The sequence below is a fragment of the Hemitrygon akajei genome, chromosome 7, assembly GCF_048418815.1.
Source record: "Hemitrygon akajei chromosome 7, sHemAka1.3, whole genome shotgun sequence".
Lineage (NCBI taxonomy): Eukaryota > Metazoa > Chordata > Chondrichthyes > Myliobatiformes > Dasyatidae > Hemitrygon > Hemitrygon akajei.
In genome coordinates this window covers 93,120,704-93,147,889 of record NC_133130.1, presented here as the reverse complement: position 1 = coordinate 93,147,889, position 27,186 = coordinate 93,120,704, and the positions used below count along the sequence as shown (strand labels likewise).

General features: G+C 41.2%; 1 protein-coding gene across 1 annotated transcript in view; it reads left to right on the top strand.

Annotated features, from left to right (window-relative positions):
• The first annotated feature begins 6,718 nt into the window (after positions 1-6,718).
• Positions 6,719-27,186, top strand: part of akap12b (A kinase (PRKA) anchor protein 12b) — an 82,200-nt gene continuing 61,732 nt past the window's right edge. The window contains exon 1 of the mRNA XM_073051440.1: positions 6,719-8,334. Within this exon, the coding sequence (XP_072907541.1) occupies positions 8,212-8,334 (123 nt within the window). The 5' untranslated portion in view covers positions 6,719-8,211. The remainder of the gene's footprint in view (positions 8,335-27,186) is intronic.

Below are 27,186 nucleotides of genomic sequence, written 5' to 3'. Positions count from 1 at the left end.
GGAGCTTAAGGTAAAGGAACCCTTAGGAGACCGTGATCATAAGATAACATATAGGAGCAGAATTAGGCCAATTGGCCCATCGAGTCTGCTCCACCATTTCATCATGCCTGATCCATTTCTCCTCTCAACCGCATTCTCCTGCTTTCCACAGTATCCCTTCATGCCCCAACTAATTAATTATCTATCAACCTCTGACTTAAATATACATATACAACCTTGGCAACAAATTCCACAGATTCACCACTCTCTGGCTAAAGAAATTCGTCCTCATCTGTGTTCTTAGACTCTCCCACCATAGGAAACATCCTTTCCACATCCACTCGATCAGGATCTTTCACCATTCAATAGCTTTCAATTAGGTCACCCCTCATTCTTCTGAATTCTAGTGAATACAGGCCCAGAGCCATCGAACACTCTTCATATGACAAGCCGTTCAATCCTGGAATCATTTTCGTGAACCTCCTTTGAACCCTCTCCAGTTTCAGCACATCCTTTCTACGATAGTTAAGTTAAAAGTTAAAGTCTGTCCTGAGCCTCATAGGCTCATCAGACCGGTGCTTATGTCAGTTTCTGTGGTGTGAAGCAACTGAGAGTACGAGACATTCCCCCCCCCCCCACCCCCGACCAGACAGGACACCAGTCTATCGCGAGGTTATTCTGCTGGTACCCATTTTCAGCTGGGTGGACTGGAGCACTGTGTGATTAAGTGCCTTGCTCAAGGACACAAACAGCTGTCTCGGCTGGGGCTCGAACTCACAACCTTCAGATCGCTAGTCCAACGCCTTAACCACTTGATGACGCGCCACACCTTTCTACAGTAAGGGGCCCAAAACTGCTCACAATACACCAAGTGAGTCCCCACCAGTGCTTTATAAAGTATCAACATTACATTCTTGCTTTTATATTCTAGCCCTCTTGAAATTAATGCTGACATCGCATTTTCCTTCCTCACCACAGACTCAACCTGCAAATTAACCTTTAGGGAATCTTGCCCAAGGACTCCGAAGTCCCTCTTAATCTCAGATATTTTTGTATTTTCTCTCCATTTAGAAAATAGTTAACCCTTTCATTCATTCTACCAAAGTGCATGACACAGTATTCCATCTGCTTTGCCATTCTCTTAATTTGTCTAAGTCCTTCTGTAGACTCTCTACTTCCTCAAAACTACCAGCCCGCCATCTATCTTCGTATCATCTGCTAACTTTGCAACAAGCCATGAATTCTATAATCCAAATCATTGGCATATAACGTAAAAAGAATCAGTCCCAACACAGACCCCTGTGGAACACCACCAGTCACTGGTAGTCAGTCAGAAAAGGCTCCCTTTATTCCCACTCTTTGCCTCCTGCCAATCAGCCACTGCTTTATCCATGCTAGAATCTTTCCTAGCATGCTTTTAGCTTGTTAAGCAACCTCATGGGTGGCGCCTTGTTAAAGGCTTCTGAAAGTTCAAGTACACAACATTAACCAATTCTCCTTTGTCTATTCTGCTTGTTATTTCTTCAAAGGATTCCAACAGATTTGTCAGGACCTTGAGGAAACCAAGAAGACTACGGCCTGTTTTATTTTGTGCCTCCAAGTACCCTGAGACTTCATCCTTAATAATCGACTCCAACATTTTCTCAACCGCTGGGGTCAGACCAACTGGCCTATAATTTCCTTTCTTCTGCTTCTCTCCCTCGGGGAGATCATCACCGAGGATCTCACGTGGTCTGTTCATACCAGCTATGTGGTGAAAAAGGCACAGCATCGCCTCTTTCACCTCAGACGGTTGAGTTTGGTACAGGCCCCCAAATCCTAAGCACTTTCTACAGGGGCACAATTGAGAGCATCCTGACTGGCTGCATCACTGCCTGGTATGGGAACTGTACTTCCCTCAGCCGCAGGATTCTGCAGAGAGTGGTGCGGACAGCCCAGTGCATCTGTAAATGTGAACTTCCCTCTATTCAGGACATTTACAGCAACAGGTGTGTAAAAAAGGATCACTGGGGACCCAAGTCACCCCAACCACAAACTGTTCCAGCTGCTACCATCCAGGAAACGGTACCACAGCATAAAAGGCAGGACTAACAGGTTCTGGGACAGCTTCTTCCACCAGGCCTTCAGACTGCTTAATTCATGCAGGCACAACTGTATTTCTATGTTATATTGACTGATCTGTTTTACATAATATTTATTATAAATTATTATAAATTTTACATTGCACATTTAGACAGGTGTAACGCAAAGAATTTTACTCCTCATGTATATGAAGGATGTAAATAATAAAGTGAATTCAATTCAATTAAATTCTTGAAGAGTGGAGTGATATTTGCAACTTTCCAGTTTTCTGGAACCATTCCAGAATCTAGTGATTCTTTAAAGATCATTACTAATGCCTCCACAGTCTCTTCAGCTTTCTCTTTCAGAACCTTAAAAGAACCTTCTCCCAAGTAATGGTAACTTCTCACATTTTATGACCTCTGACATCAGTCATCAGTGAAGACTGAAGCAAAATACTTAATCAGTTCATCTGCTTTTTCCTCTTCCTCCATTACTACCACTCCAGCATCATTTTCCAATGGTCTGATATTCACCCTCACCTCCCTTTATCACTTTAAGTACTCGAATAAACTTTTGGTATCCTCTTCAATATTATTGGCTCACATACTTTCATATTCCATCTTTACCTTCTTATAACTTTTTAGTTGCCGTATGTTGGCTTCTAAAAGCTTCTCAGTCCTCTAACTTCCCACTAATTTTTGCTCTATTATATGCCCTCTCTTTGGTTTTGACTTCTCTTGTTAACCATGGTTGTGTCACCTTGCCTTTAGAATACTTCTTTTTGGGAAGTATATATCCTGTGCCTTCCAAATTGCTTCCAGAAATTTCAGCCATTGCTGATTTGCCATCATCCCTGGCAGTATTCTTTTCCAATCAAGTCTGGCCAACTCCTCTCTCAAGAAGTACATCTGATTTGAGCTTCTCCTTAAATTTCAGGGTGAATTTGATCATATTATGATCACTTGCCTCTAAGAGTTCTTTTACCTTACGCTCTCTAAACAATTCAGGTTCATTGCATAACATCCAATCCAGAATAACTGATCCCCTAGTGGGCTCAACCATGAACTGCTGTAAAAAGCCATCTCATAGGCATTTTAGAAATCCCCCCTCCCCTCCCAGAATCCAGCACCAACCTGATTTTCCCAATCTACCTGCATATTGAAATCTCTCATGACTATAGTAACATTGCTCTTTTGGCATGCATTTTCTATCTCCCACTGCAATTTGTAGACTACATCCTTACTACTGTTTGGGAGTCTATACACAACTCCCATCAGGATCTCTTTTCCCTTGCAAGTCCTTAGCTCTATCCACAATGATTCAACACCTTATGACCCTATGTCACCTCTTTCTAATGATTTGATTTAATTTTTTACCAACACAGCAATGCCACCCCCTCTGCCTCCCTGCCTGTCCTTTTGATATAATTGTATCCTTGGACATTAAGCTCCCAGCTATAATCTTCTTTCAGCCATTCTTCATACATGCCAATAAGTAACTGTGCTACAAGTTCATCTACCTTATTCTGTATACTTATATATATAGGCATCTGTTAGTCTCGAGAGACCATGGATATCCACGCCACTGATGTTGTCCAAGGGAAGGGCAAGGGCCGACACAGCTTGGCACCGGTATCATCGCAGAGCAATGCGTGGTTAAGTGCCTTGCTCAAGGATACAACACGCTACCTTAGCTGAGGCTCAAACTAGCGACCTTCAGATCACTAGACCAACGCCTTAACCACCTGGCCATGCGCCAACACTCTGTATACTGTGCTCATTCAAATATAACACCTTCAGTCCTGTATTTGCCCTTTTTTGATTTTGTCCACCTTTTACATTGCAACTTATGTTAACTGCAACCTTGCTTGGAGTTTCACTACATATTGCCTCTGTTTGTCAACTATCCTCCTGCCAAACTAGTTTAAACCCACCCAACTATGATAGAATTCACCCTGCAGTTTGAGAAAGAGAAGCTAAATTCAAATCTATCACTATTACAGTGAATTAAAGGGAATTACAGAGGCATGAGAGAAGAGCTGGCCAAAATTGATTCAAAGGGGACACTAGCAGGGATGACAGCAGAACAGCAATGGCTGGTATTTCTGGGGGAAATTCAGAAGGCGCAGGAAAGACACATTCCAAAAATGAAGTGTTCTAAAAGAAGGATGACCGTGGTTGGGAAGGGAAGTCAAAGACAGCATAAAAGCAAAAGAGAAGTCATATAATATAGCAAAAATTAATGGGAAGCATTTAAAAACCAATAGAAGGCAACTAAAAAGTGATAAAGAGAAAAAGGATGAAATATGAAAGTCAATAATATAAAAGAGGATGCAAAAAGTATTTTCAGATGTTTGAAGAGTAAAAGATAGGCCAGACTGGGTATTGGACCACTGGAGAGGTAGTATTGGGAGAACAAAGAAATAAAGGACTAACTTAAGAAGTAGTTTGCATCAGTCTTCATGATGGAAAATGCTAGCAGAAAGCCAGACATGCATGAGTGTCAGGGGGCAGAAGTAAGTGTAATTACTATAACTAAGATGAAGGTGCTTGGGAAGCTGAAAAGTCTGAAGGTAGATAAGTCACCTGGAACAGATGGACCACATCCCAAGGTTCTGAAAGAGGTAGCTGAAGAGATTGTGGGGGCATTAGTAGGGATCTTTCAAGAATTATTAGATTTTGGAATAGTTACTGAGATCTGGAATATTACAAATGTCACTCCGCTCTTTAAGAAGGAAGGGAGGCAGAAGAAAGGAAATTATAGGCCAGTTAGCCTGACCTCAGTGGTTGGAAAATTGTTGGCAGCTATTATTAAGGATAAGGTTATGGTGTACATGATAAAATCAGCTAAAGTCAGTATGGCTTTCTAAAGGGGAAACCTTGCCTGAAAAATGTGTTGGAGTTCTTTGAGGCAGGATAGACAAAGAAGATTCAGTGGATGTTGTTTATTTGGATTTTCAGAAGGCCTTTGACAAAGTGCCACACACAAGGGTGCTAAACAAGCTAAGAGCCCATGGTATTACAGGAAAGGTACAAGCATGGATAGAAGATGGGCTGAATGGCAGAAACTAAAGAATGGGAATATAGGGGGCCTTTTCTGGTTGGCTGCAGGTGATGAGTGATGTGCCAGAGGGGTTGGTGTGGGTGTCACTCCTTTCCACATTATATGTCAATGATGTTTATGAAGGAATTGATGCCTTTGTGGCCAAGTGTGCAAATTATACAAAGATAGTTGGAGAGACAGGTAGTGTTGAGGAAGCAGAGAGTCAGCAGAAGGACTTAGACAGATTGAGAGAATCGGCAAAGAAGTCGCAGATGGAATATAATGTAGGGAAGTACATTGGTCATGAACTTTGGTGAAAGGAATAAAGGTAAAGAGCATTTTCCAAATAGGGAGAAAATTAAAAAATCAGAGGTGCAAAGGGACTCACTCTGCAAGTTAAACTTCAGGGAATCCTAAAGGTTAACATTCATGAAAGCACTCATTTCGAGAGGACTAGGATATAAAAGTAAGGAGGTAATCCTGAGGCTTTGTAAAGCATTGGTCAGACCGCACTTGGAGTATTTGGAGCAGTTTTGGGCCCTTTATCTAAGAAAGGATGTGCTGACATTGGAGAGGGTCCTGAGGAAATGCGTGAGAGTGATCCCAAGAATGAAAGGGTTATGAGGACCGTTTCTTTGCTCTGGGACTGTACACTCTGGAGCTTAGGAGAATGAAGGGAGGAAGGGAATCTCTTTGAAACCTATCAAATAATGAAGGGCTCAGATAGAATGGATGTTGGGAGGATTTTTCTTATAGGGCCAGAGGGCACAGCCTCAGAATAGAGGGGTGTCCATTTAGAATAGTTACAAGGAAATATTTCTTTAGCTAGAGTGTGGTGAATCTATGGAATTTGTTGTCACAAAGAGCTGTGCAGGCCAAGTCAATTAGCTGATTTAAAGCAGAGATTGTTAGGTTCTTGACTAGTAAGGGTGTCAAAGGTTATGGGGAGATGGCAGGAGGATGGGGTTGAAATGGATTACAAATTAGCCAAGATGGAATGGTGGGGCAGACTCAATGGACCGGATGACCTAATTCTACTACTATGTTTTATGGCTTTATAATAGCACAAAAGTGCTATTCCAATCATAATAGTCATACCAGTCATCTAAAATACTATTTATATTAAAAAGGTACTTTTAATAGAGATAAATTGCTGTATTTATCATTAAATAACCCACTTTGCCCCCTTCTCCTGTTCTCCAATTCTGCCAGGCTTAGTAACTGAAGACCAGGAGCTGGACTTGGTTATCATAGGCTATTTGAAATGCACACTATTGGGTGCATTTAATAAGAACTGGGAGCTTACCCCCACTACACCCCCCCCCCCCACACACACACCTATAACAACCGTAGGAACCAGTTGTTTCGGGCAGATGGGGCTCATCTAGCTCTGACCTCAAACCAACTCTTCCTTGCGGCTATACCCATTCATGGAGAAGACTCCGGGAATAAACCCCCGAGGAAAAAATCGGAGCTGGAGTCCAATGCAGACCGGCAACTCTTGCGGCGCTGCTGGTGCCAAGCTGTATCGGTCTCTGCCCTTCATCAGCTGCGTGGGCAACGGCTTGCTCGCGATATCGTACTGCCCTCGCTGCGCATCGACTTCAATGCAGACAGCTAGGACGCAACATTCATAGTAACCCCGACCAACGGAAGGCCTCGTGTCTTATATCATTAACTACACATTTTGGAGAAGTAACTGTGGAATTTGATGTATTCCGAGCATTAAACTACAGCAGCCGTCTGGAATGTACCAGGCATTCCAGGATTCAGTGTAGTATTCAGAAGGGACCTGGGGTGGAGGGTGCAATCTTCATTAGCTTGCACACGGAACTCCCAGCCGCTTGTCGCTTCTGCGGGCTGGAAGAGACCGCGTACCACGTGTACTGTACAAGGGGTATGCAGCCTTTTTCACGTTTATTCGAGGGAGCTGCTCCTTGCCTTCTGGGTGCATTTTAGCCTCACCACCTTCAGATTTGCTCATCCGGTACGGAGACGGACGAGGGAGGAGGATGTGTTAGTAAACTTGCTCTTTGGGGCTACCGGGGGGTCCTGGAGGCTGACTGATCAGGAATTATCCGGGGCTGTGTTCGTGCCCGGGCAACCCTGGAGAAAGAACACACGGTGTCCTCGGGGACCATGGAGGTGTTCCGGTACCGATGGACACCACAGAGAATAAATGACATCCTCGGTCAGGATGGGAACGTTTTAATTTAGTCTGTTTTACTTACTGTTAATCTGTCTCGTGTTTTTGTTGTAGTGATATCGAAGTTGCCGCAGATGAATTTTCGTAAACCAGGAAGGGATAAATGGCATTTTGGATGAGGATGGGAACATTTTAATTTATGTCCTGTTAGTTATCATTGTTTCTAGAGCTTTTGTTATAATAATGTAGAAGTTGGGGGAAAGCCGTATAGAAAAAGGGGTGGTTCGGACTGGCCACGCCTTGCTTGCGACACGGTTCTGTCCAGGGAGAAGAGGGCTGGAAGCTGAGGACAGCCGCAGAGAATTGTCTGCGTGCATTGGGCGAGGTGCAGAGACCGGAGGGACTTTCACTCAGACTAAAAGTAAACTGGTTCTCAGGGGAACAGAAAGGATAAAGCCAGTCTGACCCCGGGGAGGGGTGGGGGGTGTTTGGGAACCACTCTCCAGTTTGACCCCGACATTGAGAGGAAAACCACTGTTCAGTCGACCTCGGAGGAAGACGAGCCTCCCCCCGCAAGGGGAGAGAAAATCTGCCCAGCCCCTCCCCCGGAGAGCCAGTGTCCATTCCGACGCCGGTGGTGGGAGAAAACCCTGTCCAGTCCGAACCGCAGGTGGGAGGAGACAGATTGTCCAGTCCGACCCCGGAGGGGAGGGGAGGAGAGGAGCCAGTGTCTAGACTCAGACGGGGAGAAGAACCAGAGTCAGTCTGACGCCAGGCGTTAGAATCTATCCGCTTGAAAAAGAGAGAGGGACCGGTCTCAGTTTAATCCGAGAGTCTCCTTCAGCAGGAGGAGCATAACGGTCCAATTTGAGAACAGAACGGGATCCATCCTAACCCGGGAAAGAAAGTGCTAGGAGAGGGGTGGGGTGTTATTTCTCTTTATATCGCGTTGGAGCGCTTTCCCCTTAAACTTTCGGAGTATGGGAGTCGGCGCGTCACTTCAGGAACTCGCCGCTGCCGGTCAGCCGGACAGCCGAGGGGAAAGCGAGGAGCAGAACCCTGAGACCAGCGACCACCACTCGGATGAAGGGGCAGACGGCAAGGTGAGCGACGGAAGAAGGGAGTTAACAGTCAGAGCTGCTGCTGCTGCTGTCTGTGTGTGTGGCTGTAGGGCGAGATCAGGATCAGACTGGGAGACTTTGGTAAATGGTACAGTGAAAAAGCGTTTGTTTGCATGCTATCAGAGTACAAAAAGAAAAATACAGAATATAATGTTACAGTTACAGAGAAATTACAGGTTAACAGTGACCCACTGATCTCGTTTCACAAGTAGCCGCCGCCTCCAGTTCACACCCTCCTCTTCCCACCCCACTCCCTTCTGCCCCAATATCCTCTCCAGGATGTAACCTCTAGTATTATAAATAGTATCACAATATAGAATTCACCCTGCAGTTTGAGAGAGACAGAAGCTGAAATCAGATGTGTCTATTATAGTGGAGTGAAGGGAAGAACAGAGGCATGAGAGAGGAACAGACCAAAATTGATTGGAAGGGATAATGGCTGGAGTTACTGGGAACAATTTGGAAGGTGCAGGGTAGATAAATCCCAGTATGATGGAGAAGAAGTGTTCTAAATGAAGAATGGACAACTGAAGTCAAGAGAAGTCAAAGACGGCATAAAAGCAAAAGAGAGGGCATATAACACAGCAAAAAATAATGGGAATCTAGAAGATTGGGATGCTTTTAAAAACCAACGGAAGTCAACTAAAAAAGCAATAAGGATAGAAAAGAGGAAATATTGAGACAAGCTGGAAAATGATATGGAGAGGTACCAATGAGGAACAAAGAAATGGATGGTCCCAGTAATTATTTTGTCAGTTTTCACTGTAATACACAAGTGTTATGTCAGAAATTCAAATGTCAGGGGCAGAAGTGAGTGTAGTCATTCTTACTAAAGAGAAGGTGCTCAGGAAAGCACGGAAGTAGATGAGTCTTGACCTGATGGACTACACCCTGATTTTGGAATGGTTGTGAAGGACTAGAAACTGCACTCTTTAAGAAGAGAAGGAAGCAGAAGACGGGAGATTGTAGGTCAGTTAGTATGACCTCAGTGGTTGGTGAGATGTTGGAGTCTATTATTAAAGATGAGGTTTTAGGATGTTTGGAAACACATGATAAAGTAGGCTGAAGTCAGCATGGATTTCTTCAGGGGAAATCTTGCCTGACAAATCTGTTGGATTTCTTCGAGGAAGAGTCAAAGGAAAGTCAGTGGATGTTGTACGCTTGGATTTTCAGGGAAGGCCTTTGACAAGGTGCCACACATGTGGCTGCTTAACAACATAAGAGCCCATGGTACTACAGGAAAGTTACTAGCATGGATAGAGATTGGTTTGACTGGCAGGAGGCAAAGAATAGGAATAAAGGGGGCCTATTCTGGTTGGCTGCTGGTGACGTGTATCACGAGGCAGTATTGAGACAGCTTCTTTTCACGTTGTATGTCAATGATTTGGAGGATGAAATTGATGGCATTGTGGCTAGGAGGGCTGGCAATACAAAGTTAGGTGGAGGGGCAAGAAGTGTTGAGGAAGCGGGAGTCTGCAGGATGTAGACAAGTTAGAATGGACAAAGAAGTGGCAGATGGAATACAGTGTAGGGAATGTATGGTCATGTACTCTGGTAGAAGAAATAAAGGCATAGACTATTTACTAAATAGTGAGCAAATTCACAAACCAGAGGTGCAAAGGGACTTGGGAGTCCTCATGCAGGATTCCCTGAAGGTTAACTTACAAGTTGAGTTGGTGGTGAGGAAGGCAAATGCAATGTTTGCATTAATTTTGAGAGAACTAGAATATAAAAGCAAAGACATAATTTTGAGACTTTATAAGGCTTTGGTCAGACCGCACTTGGAGCATTCTGAGCAGTTTTGGGCCGCTTATCTAAGAAAAGATATGCTAGCATTGGAGAGGTTCCCGAGGCAGCTCACGAGAATAATCTCGGGAATAAAAGGGTTAATGTATGAGAACTGTTTGATGGCTCTGGGCCTGAACTCACTGGAGTTTAGAAGAATGAGGGGTATCTCATTGAAATGTATTGAATATTGAAAGATCTAGATAGAGTGGGCGTGGAGAGGACATTCCTATAGCTGGAGAGTCTAGGACCAGAGGGTACAACTTCGGAATAGAAGGATGTTACTTTATAACAGAGATGAGGAATTTCTTTAGCCAGAGGGTGGTGAATCTGTGGAATTCACTGCTACAGATGGCTGTGGAGGCCAATACGTTGATAGGTTCTTGATTAGAAAGGGTCTCAAAGGTTAAGAGGAGAAGGCAGAATCAACATCAGATTCAGGTTTAATATCATCACATATGTCATGAAATTTGTTAGCAGCAGTACAATGAAATACATGATAATATAGGAAAAATAATTAAATCAATGCAGTAACTATATATGTGTATTAAATAGTTAAGTTAAAAATAGTGCAAAAACAAATAATAAAAGTGAATGAATTCAATGTCCATTTAGGAATCGGATGGCAAAGAGAAAGAAACTGTTCTTGAATCGCTGAGTGTGTGCCGTCAGGCTTCTGTATCTCCTGCTTGATGGTAACAGTGAGAAGAAGGCATGTTCTGGGTGATTGGGGTCCTTAATGATGGACACCACCTTTCTGAGACACCGCTCCTTGAAGATGTCTTGGATACTATGGAGGCTAGTACCCAAGATGGAGTTGACAAATTTTATAGCTTTCTGTAGCCCCCTCCCCCCATACCAGTTAGTGATGCAGCCTGTCAGCATGCTCTCCGTGATACATCTGTAGAAGTTTTTGAATGTTTTTAGGTGACAAACCAAATCTCCCCAAACTCCTAATGAAATATAACCACAGGAGAATGAGGTTGAGAGGGATAATAAATCAGCCACGATGGAATGGTGAAGCAGATTTGCTGGGCCAAATGGTCTAATTCTGCTCCTAAGTTTTATGGTATTATAGTGTTAACTTATAGACTTTGCTGTTCAGTGCCACAATGCATGCAGGAATGCCCTGATCCCAGTTTTACTCTATATTCTACATGCTTTTTAGTAAGCTGTGGGTCTGATAACTTGCACTGTCACTGTGAAATTTAACTGAACAATTTGATGTTAATCTCTTGCTAGTTTGCTTAAGCATAAATATTTTCTGCTGACCATTTACTGCCATATGACATTTGCAGTCATTATGTCTGTGAGAGATGGTCTTGCATTTCCCAGTCTTATCCAAACCCAGCATCAACAGGACTGTTGTTTATTTGGAAAAAATGTTCTAATTGAAATGTGACAAGTGACCTTGCATTCATTCTTGCTTATTGGGAACATGTATAAATTGCATTTGGATTAAAATTGTTTTGTATTGTGCTCATACATCTCTTGAGAACCTTCAGCCATAACTTTCTATGCAATGGGGCTTATTAGCAAGCCTGTTTCATTCAGAAGACTGAACTGTGAGTGAACCTAATGCAATAATTGTTGGAGACATCTGCACTTCAGAGTAGTTTCTGTTTAGTTTTAAGCAGATGAAATTCTGTCACAAAATGAATCCGTTTATTTCACCGTATTTAATGTTATTCCACTTGAAACAAGTAATTGTCTGCCTTCTCTGGGGAAGAAAAGAGTTGATTTGAACCATAGACGCAAGAGATTCTGCAGATGCTGGAAATTTTGAGTGACAGACACAAAATGCTGAAGGAATTTGACAAATCATGCACTATCTATGGAGGGGAATAAATGGTCAACATCATGAAGGGCCGTGGCTTGAAACATTGACTGTTTGTTCACCTACATAGATGCTGCTTGACTGGCTGAGTTCATTTAGCATCTTGTGTCTATTGACAAGAAGTGAACTGGGCTGAGAAGTGACAGATGGAGTTCAACCCAGAAATAAGTGAAGCAGAATTTCTCCCTCTGGTATTTTTTTCCTTTTTATTTTCTTTTTCCCTCCCCCTTCCCTCTTCTATTCCCCACTCTGGCCTCTTACTGCTTCTCGCCTGCCTATCACCTCTCCCTGGCACCCCTCCTTCACTTTCTCCTGTGGCCCACTCTGCACTATTATCAGATTGCCCCTTTTCCAGCCCTTTGCCTTTCCCACCAACCTATCACCTTCTTGCTGATCTTCCCATCACCCCCACATTTTTTTATTCTAGAGTCTTCCCTCTTCCTTTCCAGTCCTGTTGAAGGGTATTGGCCCAAAACATCAGCTGCTTATTCCTTTCCATAGATGCTGTCTGACCTGCTGAGTTCCTCCAGCACTTTGTGTGTGTTGCTCTAGATTTCCAGCACCTGCAGAACATCTTGTGTTTATAAAGTGTGAATTGATTCATTTTGGAAGATCAAATTTGAAAGCAGAATGCAGAGTTCGTGGATTATTGGCAGGATGGTGGAACAGAGGGATCATTAGGCCCATGTCCATAGATCCCTCAAAGTTGCTGCACTAGTTGATAGGATTGTTAACGCGACATATGGTCTTCATGAGTTCAAGAATCAAGAGGTACTATTGCAGATCTATAAAACCTTGGTTAGACCACACTTGCAATATTGTGTTCAGTTCCGGTTGCTTCATTATAGGAAGGATGTGAAATCGTTAGAGAGGGTGTAGAGGATGTATATCAGGATTCTGCCTGGATTAGAGGGCACGTCTTATGAAGATAGGTTGAACAAGCTAGGGCTTTTCTTTTTGGAGTGAAGGAGGATGAGAGGTGACTTGATAGAAGTGTACAAGATGATAAGAGGCATAGCCTGAGTGGGTAGCCAGATTCTTTTTCCCCAGGACAGAAATGGTTAATACAAGGGTGCAGAATTTTAAGGTAGGCATGGAGGATTGCAGGTAGATGTCAGAGGGAAGATCTGTGCACAGAGTTAGTGGGTGGATGTGTCCCTGCCGTGGGTCCTGGTAGAGACAGATATGTTCATCATCATCATCATTATGTGCCATGTTGTATGACTCTTCAGAGATTGTCTGCCTGGCATCAGTGGTTACATAACCAGGACATGTGATATACACCAGCTGCTCATACGGACATCCACCACCTGATCCTGCGGCTTCACGTGACCCTGATCAGGGTGATAATCAGGTGCTACACTTTGCCCAATGGTGACCTGCAGGCTAATGGAGGGAAGGAGTGCCTTTGGTAGAGACGTATATCCACCCTGCCACCCAACAGATACATTAGAAGCTTTAAAAAAAAACTCCTGGATGATAGAAAAATGGAGGGCTATGTAGGAATGGAGGGTTAGATTGATATGGGAGTAGATTAAAAGGTTGCACAACATCATGGGCTGAAGGGTCTGTATAGTTGCTGCTAGCAAACTTTTATCTTGGTGAAAAGCTGGGTGTACATTTGAGTTACAGATACATGTTCCGACTCATCAGTAGGTCTCCAAACCACCTGTCTCCTGATCATGAATTAAGAATCTATGCGCCAAATTGTACAATAACAGCATAAAGTCAATTTTATACAATTAGTCCAAGGCAATTTAATGCTTCACTTTCAATGACCAATTGCTGACTTCTAATGCCTATAACTCTATTGTACCTCGTTTTGAGCACAGTAATGCAGAAGTTAACAACACTTTACAGTACCAGGGAGCCAGGTTCAATTCCATTGATGGCTGTAAGGAGTTTGTATTTTCTCCCCTTCACCATTCAGGTTTCCTCCAGGTGCTCTGATTTCCCCTCACATTTCAAAGATGCACAGGTTACTGAGGGTTAGTAAGTTGTGGGTTTGCTTTGTTGGTCTGGGAACCATGGTGAGACTTGTGGGCTGCCAAGCACACCATAGAACATAGAAATTTACAGCACATTACAAGCCCGTCAGCCCACAATGTTGTGCTGACCATGTAACCTACTCTAGAGACTGTCTAGAATTTCCCCAGCGCATAGCCCTCTATTTTTCTAAGCTCCATGTACCTATCTAAGAGGCTCTTAAAAGACCCTATTGTATCCACTTCCACCCCTGCTGCTGGCAGTGCATTCCACGCATCCACCACTCTCTGTGTGAAAAACTTATCCCTGACATCCCCTCGGTACCTATTTCCAAGCACCTTAAAACTGTGCCCCCTCGTGTTAGCCATTTCAGCCCTGGGAAAAAGCCTCTGACGATCCACATGATCAATGCCCCTCATCATCTTATACATCCTTGGACTATGTTGGTCATTGATGCAAATGGTGCATTTCACTCTATGTTTCAATGTACATGTGACAAATAAAAGTTAATATTTATAGATGCCAATGCTTGAACTGCTGTTTTATTCCATTTGGTCCTTGATTTTATGTAAGTGTAGAATTCATTCTGTGCCCACCGGTGGGCAGAAAATCAGTTAAAAAACTTTGGTGACTCTGTGTTGGATCAAGGAGGAATCAGCCCAGGATATTTAACTCTGCCTCTGCCTTTGTCCTAGGGATTATTTGTAGAGGTTAAATATTCTTTGTTCTAGCTGCATTGTAGGCAAAAGAGAAGAGTTGGCTCTATTATTTGCAAGATTTGTTGATGCTCTGTCTTTGTTCTCAGTAAGATGGTTGAATTTGCAGTATGAGGAAATGTGTACGTCTGCTGAAAGAGGATTTTATCTTCAGTGATAAATTTTGGAACCTTGATGTCAGAATTCACATAATAGCAAGTTTATGGGCTTTATGTTGGAAGCTAGGGAGCCACCTTTTTCTTACAGATTTTTCTAAAGTAATGGTATGACTGTGACTGGGTGGTCAGTGGTATTGGCGTGGGTTAGCCTGGGGCACTAAGAACTCGTCATCCAATTATGTCATGGTGCATTTTGTATCCAGTGTAGATGGCAAGTTGCAGTCAGATTAAATGTCAACTACTGAAACAGCACCCCCAATCAGTATCCCATTGAGTATGTCCACATAGGTTTTGTGTGTGGTGTGGTTAAACCCACTAACTTTTGACCAGCTCCACTGAGCAATGACTGTTGTGCCTGCGGGGTTTTGCCAGTATTTAATGTGTAAGAGGTTTGTGGAGATGTGTGTGAGAAGGTACTGGTGGTGGAGTACTTGGATTCCTTGAGACTGCTTGTTTATTTCTGTTTTAAGTTCATCTTGATGAGAACCAACAACCTGATGAGCATTTGACACATAGGATAATACTGTTCTAGTATTCATTCAGAAATGGTTTGGTAAATCTTAACTACTTAGAAATGATTGTTGAATGCTCAGTGTCTCTCTCTACTTCAGAGTAGGACTTCCACAGTGAAGTAGTCACCTTCACCTCAATCCTCACTAAGGTAATCACAACCATAAAGCATCAAAAGGAATTTTTTTTTTAAAGAGGTAACTCATAGATGCTGAAAATCTATAACAAAGCTAAAAAGGTCTGGCCAGCATCTTACAATAACCTTTGGTTTTGCTTCAAATCCATTCTGAATTTGGCTGCCCTTTTCAAGTTCTAAGCTTTGTGCAATTCCAGCCAAAGGACTGAAGAGCACAGGTCCGGTCTGAAATGTCATCTGTTTATTCCTTTCCATAGGTGCTGCCTGACCTACTGAGTTCCTCTAGAACTTTGTGTTGCTCTGAAGAGTACAGATCTTTGTATGTGCTGGAGTCGTGTGCTCTCAGAGAAGCCTGGCAGACTTTTCTTTCTGCATGTGGCTGCTGCATGTTCACCAAACTTTAAACAGCACAGAAGTTGACAGGAGGATGAGGAATGCACAGATCACTTGCCACCTAGCTGTAAAATTTCTGCAAAATATTTGTCTAATTAAATGCTGCTCAGCTGATCTTTGGTGTTGTCCTTGCAAGACATAATGTACCAAAATGGAACACTATCTAAAGGGTATGAAATTCTCAGTTTTCAAATATTTCTATGGCCTCTTCTCTCTCCAGTCAGCTCCAGCCCTGTCTACCTTCTTGTGGACAGGAAGGATTCTAGAAGTTTCTCCAGATAAGTAGAAGCAGTTGCCAAGCTATTGTGTCAGTTAGAAGTGGAACCTCTGTACGAAGGGAATGTTGCTGTTATTAATGTGGAGTACCACAGGTACTGGGAACTTGGAGTGAAAGATCAAACTGTTCCAGGAGCTGCAGTCAAGCAGCGTCTGAGGGGCGAAGGGCTGGTTGACACTTTGGCCATGACCAACAACGGTGCGTGGGTGGGGTGTTATGAGGTAGCAGGTGACGGGGGGAGTTGAATGAGTTAGGGGATGGACAGGTGGAGCTGGAGGGTGGAGAAAGTAGGGACAAAATCTGGTGAACAGGTGGAAATAAGGTGAGGTCAAATGGTCACATTGAGGAAGGGGCTTAGGAAGGGTAGGTGGAGGGATTGTTTCCTGTCTGATTTCACCTGTCACATGCCAGCCTCTGTCTCGAAACTCCCCTTCCCTTTCCTCACTTGGCTGTATCTGCCTATCACCCTCATCTCACCCGGTCCAACCTATCACCGTCTGTCTTCTTACCTCTATCACCCCTCCCTCTCACCTCTTTAGTTAGATTCCCTCTAACCTCTCAGTACTGACGCAGGGTGTCAGTGCTGACCATCCCTCTGTCTCCACAGATGCTGCTCGGCCTACAGAATTCTTCAGTTTTGCTTTTGCTGCAGTCATTTTGGCACCAGGGTTTGATGGCAATCTGAGGAGGATTAAGAATAAGGCTTTGGTGGAGAAAATTGTAATACTTGTATTGACACAGAAACATTTGTCACAATAGGAGATAGGTGAGCAAACAGCCAGCGGGGTGAAAGGTCTGCAGTCTGTAGAAATTTGTGCACGTAGCTGCGTAAATAGAACACAAGCAAAGGAGCTGAGGAGCTCCAGCTGACCCAAGTGGCACCTTAAAGCAAGTGCATTTCCAGAACAAATTAGGGGGTTCATTTAGAAGTAATTATTAAGCATCTTAAAGCTAGCCATAATATTTTCTAATGAGAGAGTCACAAATGAATGGTGAACTGAATATTGATTGGCTAAACTCACTGTTGGTGTTTGAACATTGAACACTACAGCACAGTATAGGCCCTTCATCCCACAATGATCTGACCTTTTAACTTACTCCAAAATCAGCCTAACCCTTCCCTCCTAAATAGCCCTCCATTCTTATAGTTCTATCTAATAGTTTCTTAAATGTTCCTGTTATATCTGCCTCTACCCCCAGCCCTGGCAGGGCATTCCACACACCCACCACTTCGTGTGTTTATATTAAAAAAATAATTAACTTTGGCATCCCCTCTATACTTCCCTCTAGTCATCTTAAAGTTATACCCCTCATATTCATAATTTCTATCCTGTGCAAAAGTCTCTGGCTGTCCACTCGATCTATGCCTCCTATCGTCTTATACACCTCTATCAAGTTATCTCTCATCCTCCCCACTCCAAAGAGAAAAGCCCTAGCTCGCTTAACCTTTCCTCATAAGACATGCTCTCTAATCTGTCTAGATTTGATATTCTGTACAATCAGAATAGAATTTTGGGTACGAAGTTGTTTAGCCTTTAGGAACAAGTGATCATAACACTGTTAGACTTGAAGTTTTTTTTAGGTGAATATATCAGTAAAAGCCATTGAATTTCAGAAAGGCAAAGTTTGTGCAGATGTGGCAAACACCTTGGAAGGTAAACTGGAAGGAACTACTTGACGTTGAGTCAGTTGAGGAACAATGGGGTCAATTTAATGAGGTAATACAAGCAGTGCAGGAAATGTTCATACCCAAGGTCGGGAGAAGCAATAAAAAAACATGAATAAATAAAGACATATTTTAAAAAATTCTTGAAGAAAAGACAGCTATGTAAAGAATACAGAAAAATTAGTAACGGTGTTAACTATGGGGCAAATGAAAATATGAGAGCTATAGTCAAGAGGGAAATTCGGATTGCCAAAAGGCAGGTTGAGAAGAATATTGCTGATAATGCTAAGATTGACCCCAAAATATTTTTTCAATACTTTGGTAAAAGAAAAGTCAAGGAAGAAGTTAAGTATATTGGGAATAATCGTGGGGTGATAAATTATGCAGAGAAAGACAGACAAATATATCCAAGGGTTCTTGGAGAGGTCTGTGATTATATATACAAACCCCCCTAACATGTTTTTTTCAAAAGTCAGTGAAGACTGTTGATATCCCTAAAGACTGGAAATAGGCTAACCTTGTCCAGTGTACAAGAAAGTGACTGTACTGACCCTGGTAACTACAGGCCAGCAAGCTTAGCATGAATCGTAGGTAAGATAATGGAAGCATTAATAAAGAATGAGATGGAAAAAACAACTGATAAGAATAGTCATGTTAGCAGAAAGCTAGCATGAGTTCGGAAAAGGGAAATCATGTTTTCCTAATAAGCTGGAGTTCTTTGAAGAGGCCACTAAAATCTATGATAACAATAGAGCAGTTGCTATCATATATTTGGCCTTTCAGAAGGCTTTTGACAAGGGGCCCCACAAGAGGTTAATAATCAAATTACAGGAGATAAGGATTCAGGATAAGGTGTGTGAATTGGTGCAGAATTGGCTCAAAAACAGAACAGAACGTGTTATGGTGAGAGGATCATTTTCACACCTAGAAGATGTTAAAAGTGGTTTCCATAGGGATCAGTTTTGGGGCTGCTGCTGTTTTTAAATTTACATTAATAATTTGGATAAGCACATAACAAATAAATTAGTAAAGCTAACAGATGACATAAAATCAGGGGGATGGGCTGATAACATTCAGGCAGCAGAATCAACAGTTAGATCCAAAGCAAATCCAGATGTGGGCTGATAAATGGCAGATGAAATTTAAAGTAAGTAATTGTAAAGTACTACATATAGGAAGTGGAAATATTAGATATAAATATACAATGGGGGGGGGGGGGGTCTTGAGTTAGAAGGTGCACTGTATGAGAAGGATTTGGGCGTCCTGGTAGACCCATCACTATCAACATTTAGACAAAACACAGAAATGATTAGGAGGGCTAATAGAATGTTGGACTATATACTGTAATGCGCTCAGTGGAGTTCAAGTCTAGAGACATTCTCCTTAAGCTGTATAATACGCTTGTGAGGCCACACCTTGAGAACTGTGTACAATTTTAGTCTCCATATTTTGTGAGTGATATGAAGGCACTGGAGAGAGCTCAGAGAAGGGTGACTGAACTCATTCCAGGCCTGCAGGGTATGAACTATGAAGAAAGATTGAAAGAATTAAATCTTTCTAGCCTAAGTAGACATAGAATGAGAGGAGATATGACAGAAGTGTTCAATATCATGAGGTATAAGTAACGTGGATGCCAGCTGCTACTTCAAAATTAATCCATCAATGAGGACGCAGGGCCATAGGTGGAGACTGGTTAAAATGAGATTTCTGACTAACATCAGGAAGCATTTTTTTTACATAGCGAGTGTGGACACATAGAACAAACTACCTAGTTGTGTAGTTGAGAGTAGTACCTTAGAGACTTTCAAATCTAAACTCAGTAGTTATTTCAGCACACCATGTGAATAGGAATTTGGCAAGCTCTGTTGGGCTGAATGGCCTGCTCTTGTCAAAAACTTTCTAACGTTCTAACCCGAGCAGCATCCTGGTAAATCTCTGCACCCTCTCTAAAGCTTCCATATCCTTCCAATGTTGAGGTAACCAGAACTGAACACAATATTCCAAGTGTGGTCTGACCAGGGATTTTTAGAGCTGCAACGTTACTTTGCGCCTCTTAAACTCAATACCCTGACTAATGAAAGCCTTCTTAACAACCTTATCAGCTTGTTCAGAAAATTTGAGGGACCATTGAGTGTGGGCCCCAAGATTCCTCTGTTCCTACACACTGCTAAAAAACCTGCCTTTAACCCTGTATTATGCCTTCCAATTCAACCTTCCAAGTGAACTCCATCTGTCACTTCTCAGCCCAGCTCTGCATCTCATCAATATCCCGTTGTAACCTACTCTACCAGGCAGAGTACGCTCCATCTACAACCACCCTCTGCCTTATGTGGGCAAGCCAATTTATATGTTATATTGTCTATAGATGTTGAGGCAGCTGTTAAAAAATAAAACCAGCACCTCTGTCAAGGTGAAGATTTTTCTTGTATACCAAAGAAACCATTACAAGCAATGATGTTTGGAAGGAGAAATGGGAATGAAAGGATCTGGACAAACTAATGAGGGAATGGCCAAAAAAATCAACTGAAAGATGCCAATGGATATCGAAGTTAGCAATCAGTGAATATATTGTAAACGTGTCGTCTGAAGGTGTGAATAGGAAATGGTAGAACTTTAATGTGTAATTTTTCATCCAATTTCCTGTAGAAGATGTCTAAACGCCAGTGATATAATAAAACCATATTGAAATGCAGGGCATCAACAAGGTAAGGAACAATATTTGAAGTCGTCTCGGGTATCCAAGAATGCAAAATCAGAAAAATCAAGATGTTGTTTGCAATTGTCCTGATCCCAGGAGCCCCGCTTGATTGTGACTCTGATGAAAGGAATAGAGTCAAAAAGAAAATTGTGTAGACCTCTGGCTTGCAGTTGTTACTAGCATGAAAGTGAGAGATCTGTAAAATAAGCATTGATTGGAAAAGGATGGATCCTGCTTGAAAATCGAAAAATGTCTGGAGCATTGCATAGAGTGCATCAACGTGAACTCCATGGTCTGCCATGGTCGAATCAGACGAGAGAGAGAGGATGTGATATGTAGGAACTATAGATATGTAGTCACTTCCAAGTTGCAGGAGGCAGGTAGCTAGGGGTGTCAGGAGTGGGAAGGGAACAGAGACAGTGGCTGTTCCCCTCGATAATACATGTACTGCTTTGGATGCTAATGGGTTGGACAACCTAACTGGGGAAAGCTTCAGTGACCGATCTCTAGCACTGAAAATGGCTCTGTGGCTCAGAAGAGAAGTGGGGAGATGACTGCAGTGTTGGTAGGGGACAGGACATGAAAGAGACATGCAGAAGCCTTGTTGCATCCTAGGTATTAGGGTCAGGTACCTCTTGGATTGGGTCCACAGTATACTAAAAGGGGCAGGTGACCAGCCGGAAGTTGTGGTACATATTGGTACCAACAACATGGGTAGGAAATACGGTGTGACGAGAGAATACAGGAAGCTAGGCAGAAAGCTGAAAAGCAAGACCTCAAGGGTAGTAATCTCTGGATTGCTGCCTGTGTGTCGCACTGGTGAGGGTATGAATAGGATGATTTGGCAGATGAATGTGTCACTGAGGAATTGGTGCAGGGGACAGAGTTTCAGATTTCTACAGCACTGAGATCACTTCTGAGGTAAGTTTGACATATATAAAAAGGACAGGTTACACTTGAACCTGAGGGGGACCAATATCCTTACAGGATATTACCTAGAGCAGTTGGTGAGGGTTTAAACTAATTTGGCAGGTGGATGGGAACCAGAGTAATAGGGCAGAGGATGGGGCAGTTACTATACAAGTAGGTGCAGCTTGAAGTGAGAATGTGAGGAAGGGTAGGACATTGATGGGGCACAATTGCAGTCAATGGGATGGTTTGAAGTCTGTCTTTAAATAGTGGGGTGGGGTTGGTTCAACAGTCTAGAAAGTGAGGATAATGTAAAAGGGAAGGAGAATGCAGGAGAGGTTACTAAAGTCTCCCAAATCAACAAAATAAAGTTTAGAGAAGGATAAGAATTTAACTTTTGGTAACATGAAAAAAATGATGAATACAGGACTGAAGGTTTGCAGTATATGCAGTATGGTACATGATCTTGTAGAGCAGATAGAAATTGGCAGGTATGATGTGGGCATCACTGAGTTGTGGCTGAAAGAAGATCACAGTTGAGAGCTTAACAAGTAAAATAAATATTGTATTGAAAGGATAGGCAGTGGGCTGGCTCTGTTGGTAAAAAATGAAATCAAATCCTTAGAAAAAGTGACATAGGATCAGAAGATATAGAGTGGGTAGATTTAAGAAACTGCAAGGGTAAAAAAACCCTGATGGGAGTTATATACAATGGGATACAAATTCCAATGGGAGACAGAAAAAAAACATGTAAAAAGAACATTGTTACGATAGTCATTTCAATATGCAAGTAGATTGGGAAAATCAGGTTAATGCTGGATCACAAGAGAAAGAATTTGTGGAATGCCTACAAGATGGCTTTTTAGAGTAGCCTGTGGTTGGGCCTACTAAGGATAAGGCAATTCTGGATTGGGTGTTGTGTATTCTTTTTACAATATTTTTATTCAAAAAAAAGATTTACAGAGTGCAACACATAGATACATCTCAACATAAATTGTGTACATTCATATATTGTAATAAAATTAAAATGTTATAGCATAACACATAAAGGTATACCACTCTGTAATCAAAAATTTAAAGATAGGTCATACATCATAAAAGAAATTTTTAATATAAAAGAAAGTCAACACCCCTACCAACTACCAAAGAAAAAAGCTGATGGATGATCATGGATAATTAGAAAAAAAACATAAACTTAAGAAGAGAAGATAAAAATATACCTAAAAGTCTGTGCACTGTTAAACTTTATAAATTGGAAAAGTAATTTAGGAAAGGTCCCCAGGTGTCATAAAAAGATTGTTTCGAATTTAAGACTGAGCAGCGGATCTTTTCTAAATTTAAATAAGACATACTATCATGTAGCCATTGAAGATGTGTAGGAGGGGTTGACTCCTTCCATTTAAGCAAGATTGCTCTTCTTGCTAAAAGAGAGGTAACAACTAAAACCTGTAGGTTAGGAGTATTTAAAGTTATATCTTCATTTGCAATAGTACTAAACAAGGCAGTAAGGGGATTTGGGTCAAATTGGACCCTAAAAAGTTGTGAGAAGGTATGGAATACTTCCTGCCAAAACTTTTCAATTTTAGGGCAAAACCAAAACAGATGAATTAAAGAGGTATCAGCAGAGTTGCATTTATTACAAAGTGGAGAAACGTTCCGATAAAAACTGGACAGCTTCTGTTTAGAAATGTAAACTCTATGAACCACTTTAAATTGTAGAAGAGAATGACAAGCACAGAAAGATGATTTATTAACCCGTTTAAGAATTTTATTCCATCTTTCATCAGAAATCTGACAATTTAGGTCATCCTCCCAAGCTTTTTTTATTTTATCTAAAAAGTCTTGTCTAGAATCAATCAACAAGTTATAGATACCGGTAATAGAACCATTAACAAAAGGTTTTAAATTTAAAAGATTGTCCAGTAAATTTTTATCAGGATCTATAGGAAAAGTAGTTAATTGGAAACGTAAGAAATCTCTAATTTGAAGGTATCTGTAAAATGTGTTTTTGGGAGTGCAAATTTAGTTGACAATTGGTCAAATGAAGCAAGAGATCCTGAGATAAACAGGTCCCAAAAACACTTATTACCTAGTTCATCCTAATCCTTAAAGACTTTGTCAGTCATGGAAGGGATAAAAAAATAATTAAGGAGAATGGGAGATGATAATGAAAAATTCGCTAAACCAAAAAATTTCCTAAATTGAGACCAAATCCTTAAAGTTTGCTTAACAATTATGTTATCTGTTTTTTTTTTGCTGAAAAAGAAGAGTATGATCCAAGAAGAGAGACAATAGAGGAAATTTTTACAGAATTAACTTCCAAGGAGACCCATGATGGGCAATCTTTACGATAAATATAATAGGACCAGAAAGTAATATTCCTTATATTGGCAGCCCAATAGTAAAACCTAAAATTGGGTAGGGCTAATCCACCCATCTCTTTATTTCTTTGTAGGTAAACTTTACTTTAACGAGCTTGTTTATTATTCCAAATATAAGATGTTAAAATTGAATCTAAAGAATCAAAGTAGGTCTTAGGAATAAAAATAGGTAAGGCCTGAAAAAGATATAAAAATTTAGGAAGTATCTTCATTTTAATCGAATTAATTTGGCCAATTAGGGATAAAGAAAGAGGAGACCATTTAGAAAGCGTCTTTTTCACATAATTCAATAAGGGGTTTAAGTTTTCTTTAAATAAATTCTTGAAGTTTTTAGTAATTGTTACACCTAGATATGTAAATTGACTTGTAACAACTTGGAACGAAAATTTGGCATTTGATGACATTAGGTCATTTAAAGGAAATAGCTCACTTTTATGTAAGTTCAGCGTATATCCTGAAAAAGAACTAAACTGGGAAATTAAAGAAAGAACCGAAGGTAAAGAAGTTTCAGTGTTAGAGATAAAAAGTAAAATATCATCAGCGTATAACGAAATTTTATGAGTCATACCTTCCCTTAGTATACCAGAAATGTCCTTAGATTCTCGAAATGCTATTACTAAGGGTTCTATAGCTAAAGCAAAAAATAAAGGACTAAGAGGGCAGCCTTGTCTAGTTCCCCGCTGTAATTTAAAGGGCTTAGAAATTTGAAAGTTAGGAAGAACCTGAGCGGTAGGAGACAGGTAAATTAATTTAACCCAACGAATAAAATTAGGCCCAAAATTAAACTTTTCTAAGGTCTTAAAAAGATAATTCCACTCAATCCTATCAAAGGCTTTTTCTGCATCTAAGGATAATATACACTCTGATTTTTTTTTTAGCTGGTGAATATATCACATTCAATAACCGACGTATATTAAAATGTGAGTAACGATTTTTAATAAATCCTGTCTGGTCATGTGATATAATAGATGGTAAAATATTTTCAAGTCTTCGAGCTAAGATTTTGGATGAAATTTTTGCATCAACATTTAATGAAGAAATCGCTCTGTATGAAGAACATTCAGCTGGATTTTTTTTTAAGAAGAGAAATAAAAGCTTCATAAAAAGATTGAGGGAGTTTACCTGATTTAAAGAACTCTGATAAAACAGAGGATAAATAAGGTGTAAGTAACGTAGCGAAAGTTTTATAAAACTCCCCAGGAAAGCCATTAGGTCCTGGGGTCTTACCAGAATGTAAAGCACGTATAGCCTCAGCCACTTCTTCATTGGAAATAGGCTGATCTAACTGTGTTAGAATATCAGCAGACAATGTAGGAATGCTGATATTACTGAAAAAAGCATTCATATAGGTATCATCTGAAGAAGAGTCAGACTGATACAACTTAAGGTAAAAGTCTTTAAATACGTTGTTAATTTCAGAAAGGTCGGATATCTTGTATCATTATCTTTAAACATTTCTGTGATTTGACAATTAACTGTAAAAGATTTTAAGCGATTGGCTAATAAACTACCTGTTCTGTCCCCGTGAATGTAAAATTGAGTTTTATCTCTCAACAGCTGTCGTTCAATTGGGTAAGTCAGCAGAAGATTATACTTGGATTGGATTTCAATACACTTATATATACTTGGATCTGGAGATAGGGCATACTTTCGATCAAGATCTTTTAATATCGCTGCTAGGTCAGACCTTTCTTTGTCAGCTTTTTTCTTTATATAGGTAGAGTAAGAGATAATTTCTCCATGAATATATGCTTTAAAAGTATCCCAGACTATAGTACCAGCAGTATCTCCTTTAAAATTTTCTTTAAAGAAAAAAGTAATATGGTTTTCCAAAAACTTCAGAAATTTTTTATCAGATAACAATGATAAGTTAAAATGCCAACTTCTATTTGGTACAGAGTAAACAGGTAATCGTAAAGCCAGAATCACAGGTGCATGATCAGACAAAGCAATCTCCTTATAATCACAGGATCGTACCAGTGGAAGCAAGTTTCTATCTATAAAAAAGTAGTCAATCCGAGAGTACATATGATGAACCTGAGAGAAATATGAATATTCCTTTTCTTGGGGGTGTAAAAAACGCCACACGTCGAGAATACCACATTGAAATAGAAAAGATTTAAAAAGTAAGACTGATTTATTAGTGACAGGGGTTTTACTTGAAGAGTGATCTAATATAGGGTGAAGCCAAAAGTTAAAATCTCCACCCATCACTAAGGAATACCGATTCAAATCAGGCAGAAAAGAGAAAAGATGTTCAAAGAACAAGGAGTCATCTGTATTTGGAGTGTATACATTCGCAAATACGATTAGTTTATTCTCAAGACTACCTGAAACAATAACAAAGTGCCCATTTGTATCAGAAATTACATTATGCTGATTACATATTACATATTAATATACTCAGTTTTAATGTGAAAGGTCTAAATAACACTGTTAAATGAAATAAGATTTTCTCTTATATCCGGAAACTTAAAACTCGTATAATCTTTCTCCAAGAAACCTATATTCGTAAAGATGATATTTTACATTCTTTCAAAGAATGGAAGGGTGTTGTATATTGAACCAGATTTGTTTATGGAGTTTGATGAAAAGGAGCCTTTTGGAGGCGGTGATAATATGATGGGATTCATCCTGCAGTTTGCAAGGGAGAAACTAAAATCAGATGTATCAGCACTTAGAAGGGAGGGAGGCAAAATACAGTTAGCCTGGGTTCAGTAACTGGCAAGATGTTGGGTCCATTATTAAGGATGAGGTAAACACAAAGTATACTGCAGATGCTGTGGTCAAATCAAGACGTACCAACAAGCTGGATGAACTCAGCAGGTCGGGCAGCATCCGTTGAAATGAGCAGTCAACGTTTCGGGCCGATACCCTTCATCAGGATTGAAGAAGGTGGGGGGAGGGTGGAAGGTGCCAGGTGAAAAAACAATCAGAGGAAAGATCAAGGGGTGGGGGAGGAGAAGCAGGGAGGGGATCGGCCAGAAAGGTGAAGAAGGAATGAAAGGGGAAAGCACTATGGGTAGTAGAAGAAGGTAGAATCATGAGAGAGGTGATAGGCAGCTGGAAGAGGAGGCAGAGTGAAAGTGGGATAGTGGAAGGGAGAGGGAGGGAATTACCGGAAGTTGTAAAATTCGATGTTCAGGCCAAGGGGCTGGAGACTACCCAGACGGTATATGAGGTGTTGCTCCTCTAACCTGAGTTTGGCCTCATCATGGCAGTAGAGGAGGCCATGTATGGAGATATCCAAATGTGAATGTGAAGCAGAGTTGAAGTGGGTGGCAACCGGGAGAACCTGTCTGTTCCCTACACCTCCTCTCTTACCACCATTCAGGGCCCCAAACAGTCCTTCCAGGTGAGGCAACACTTCACTTGAGAGTCT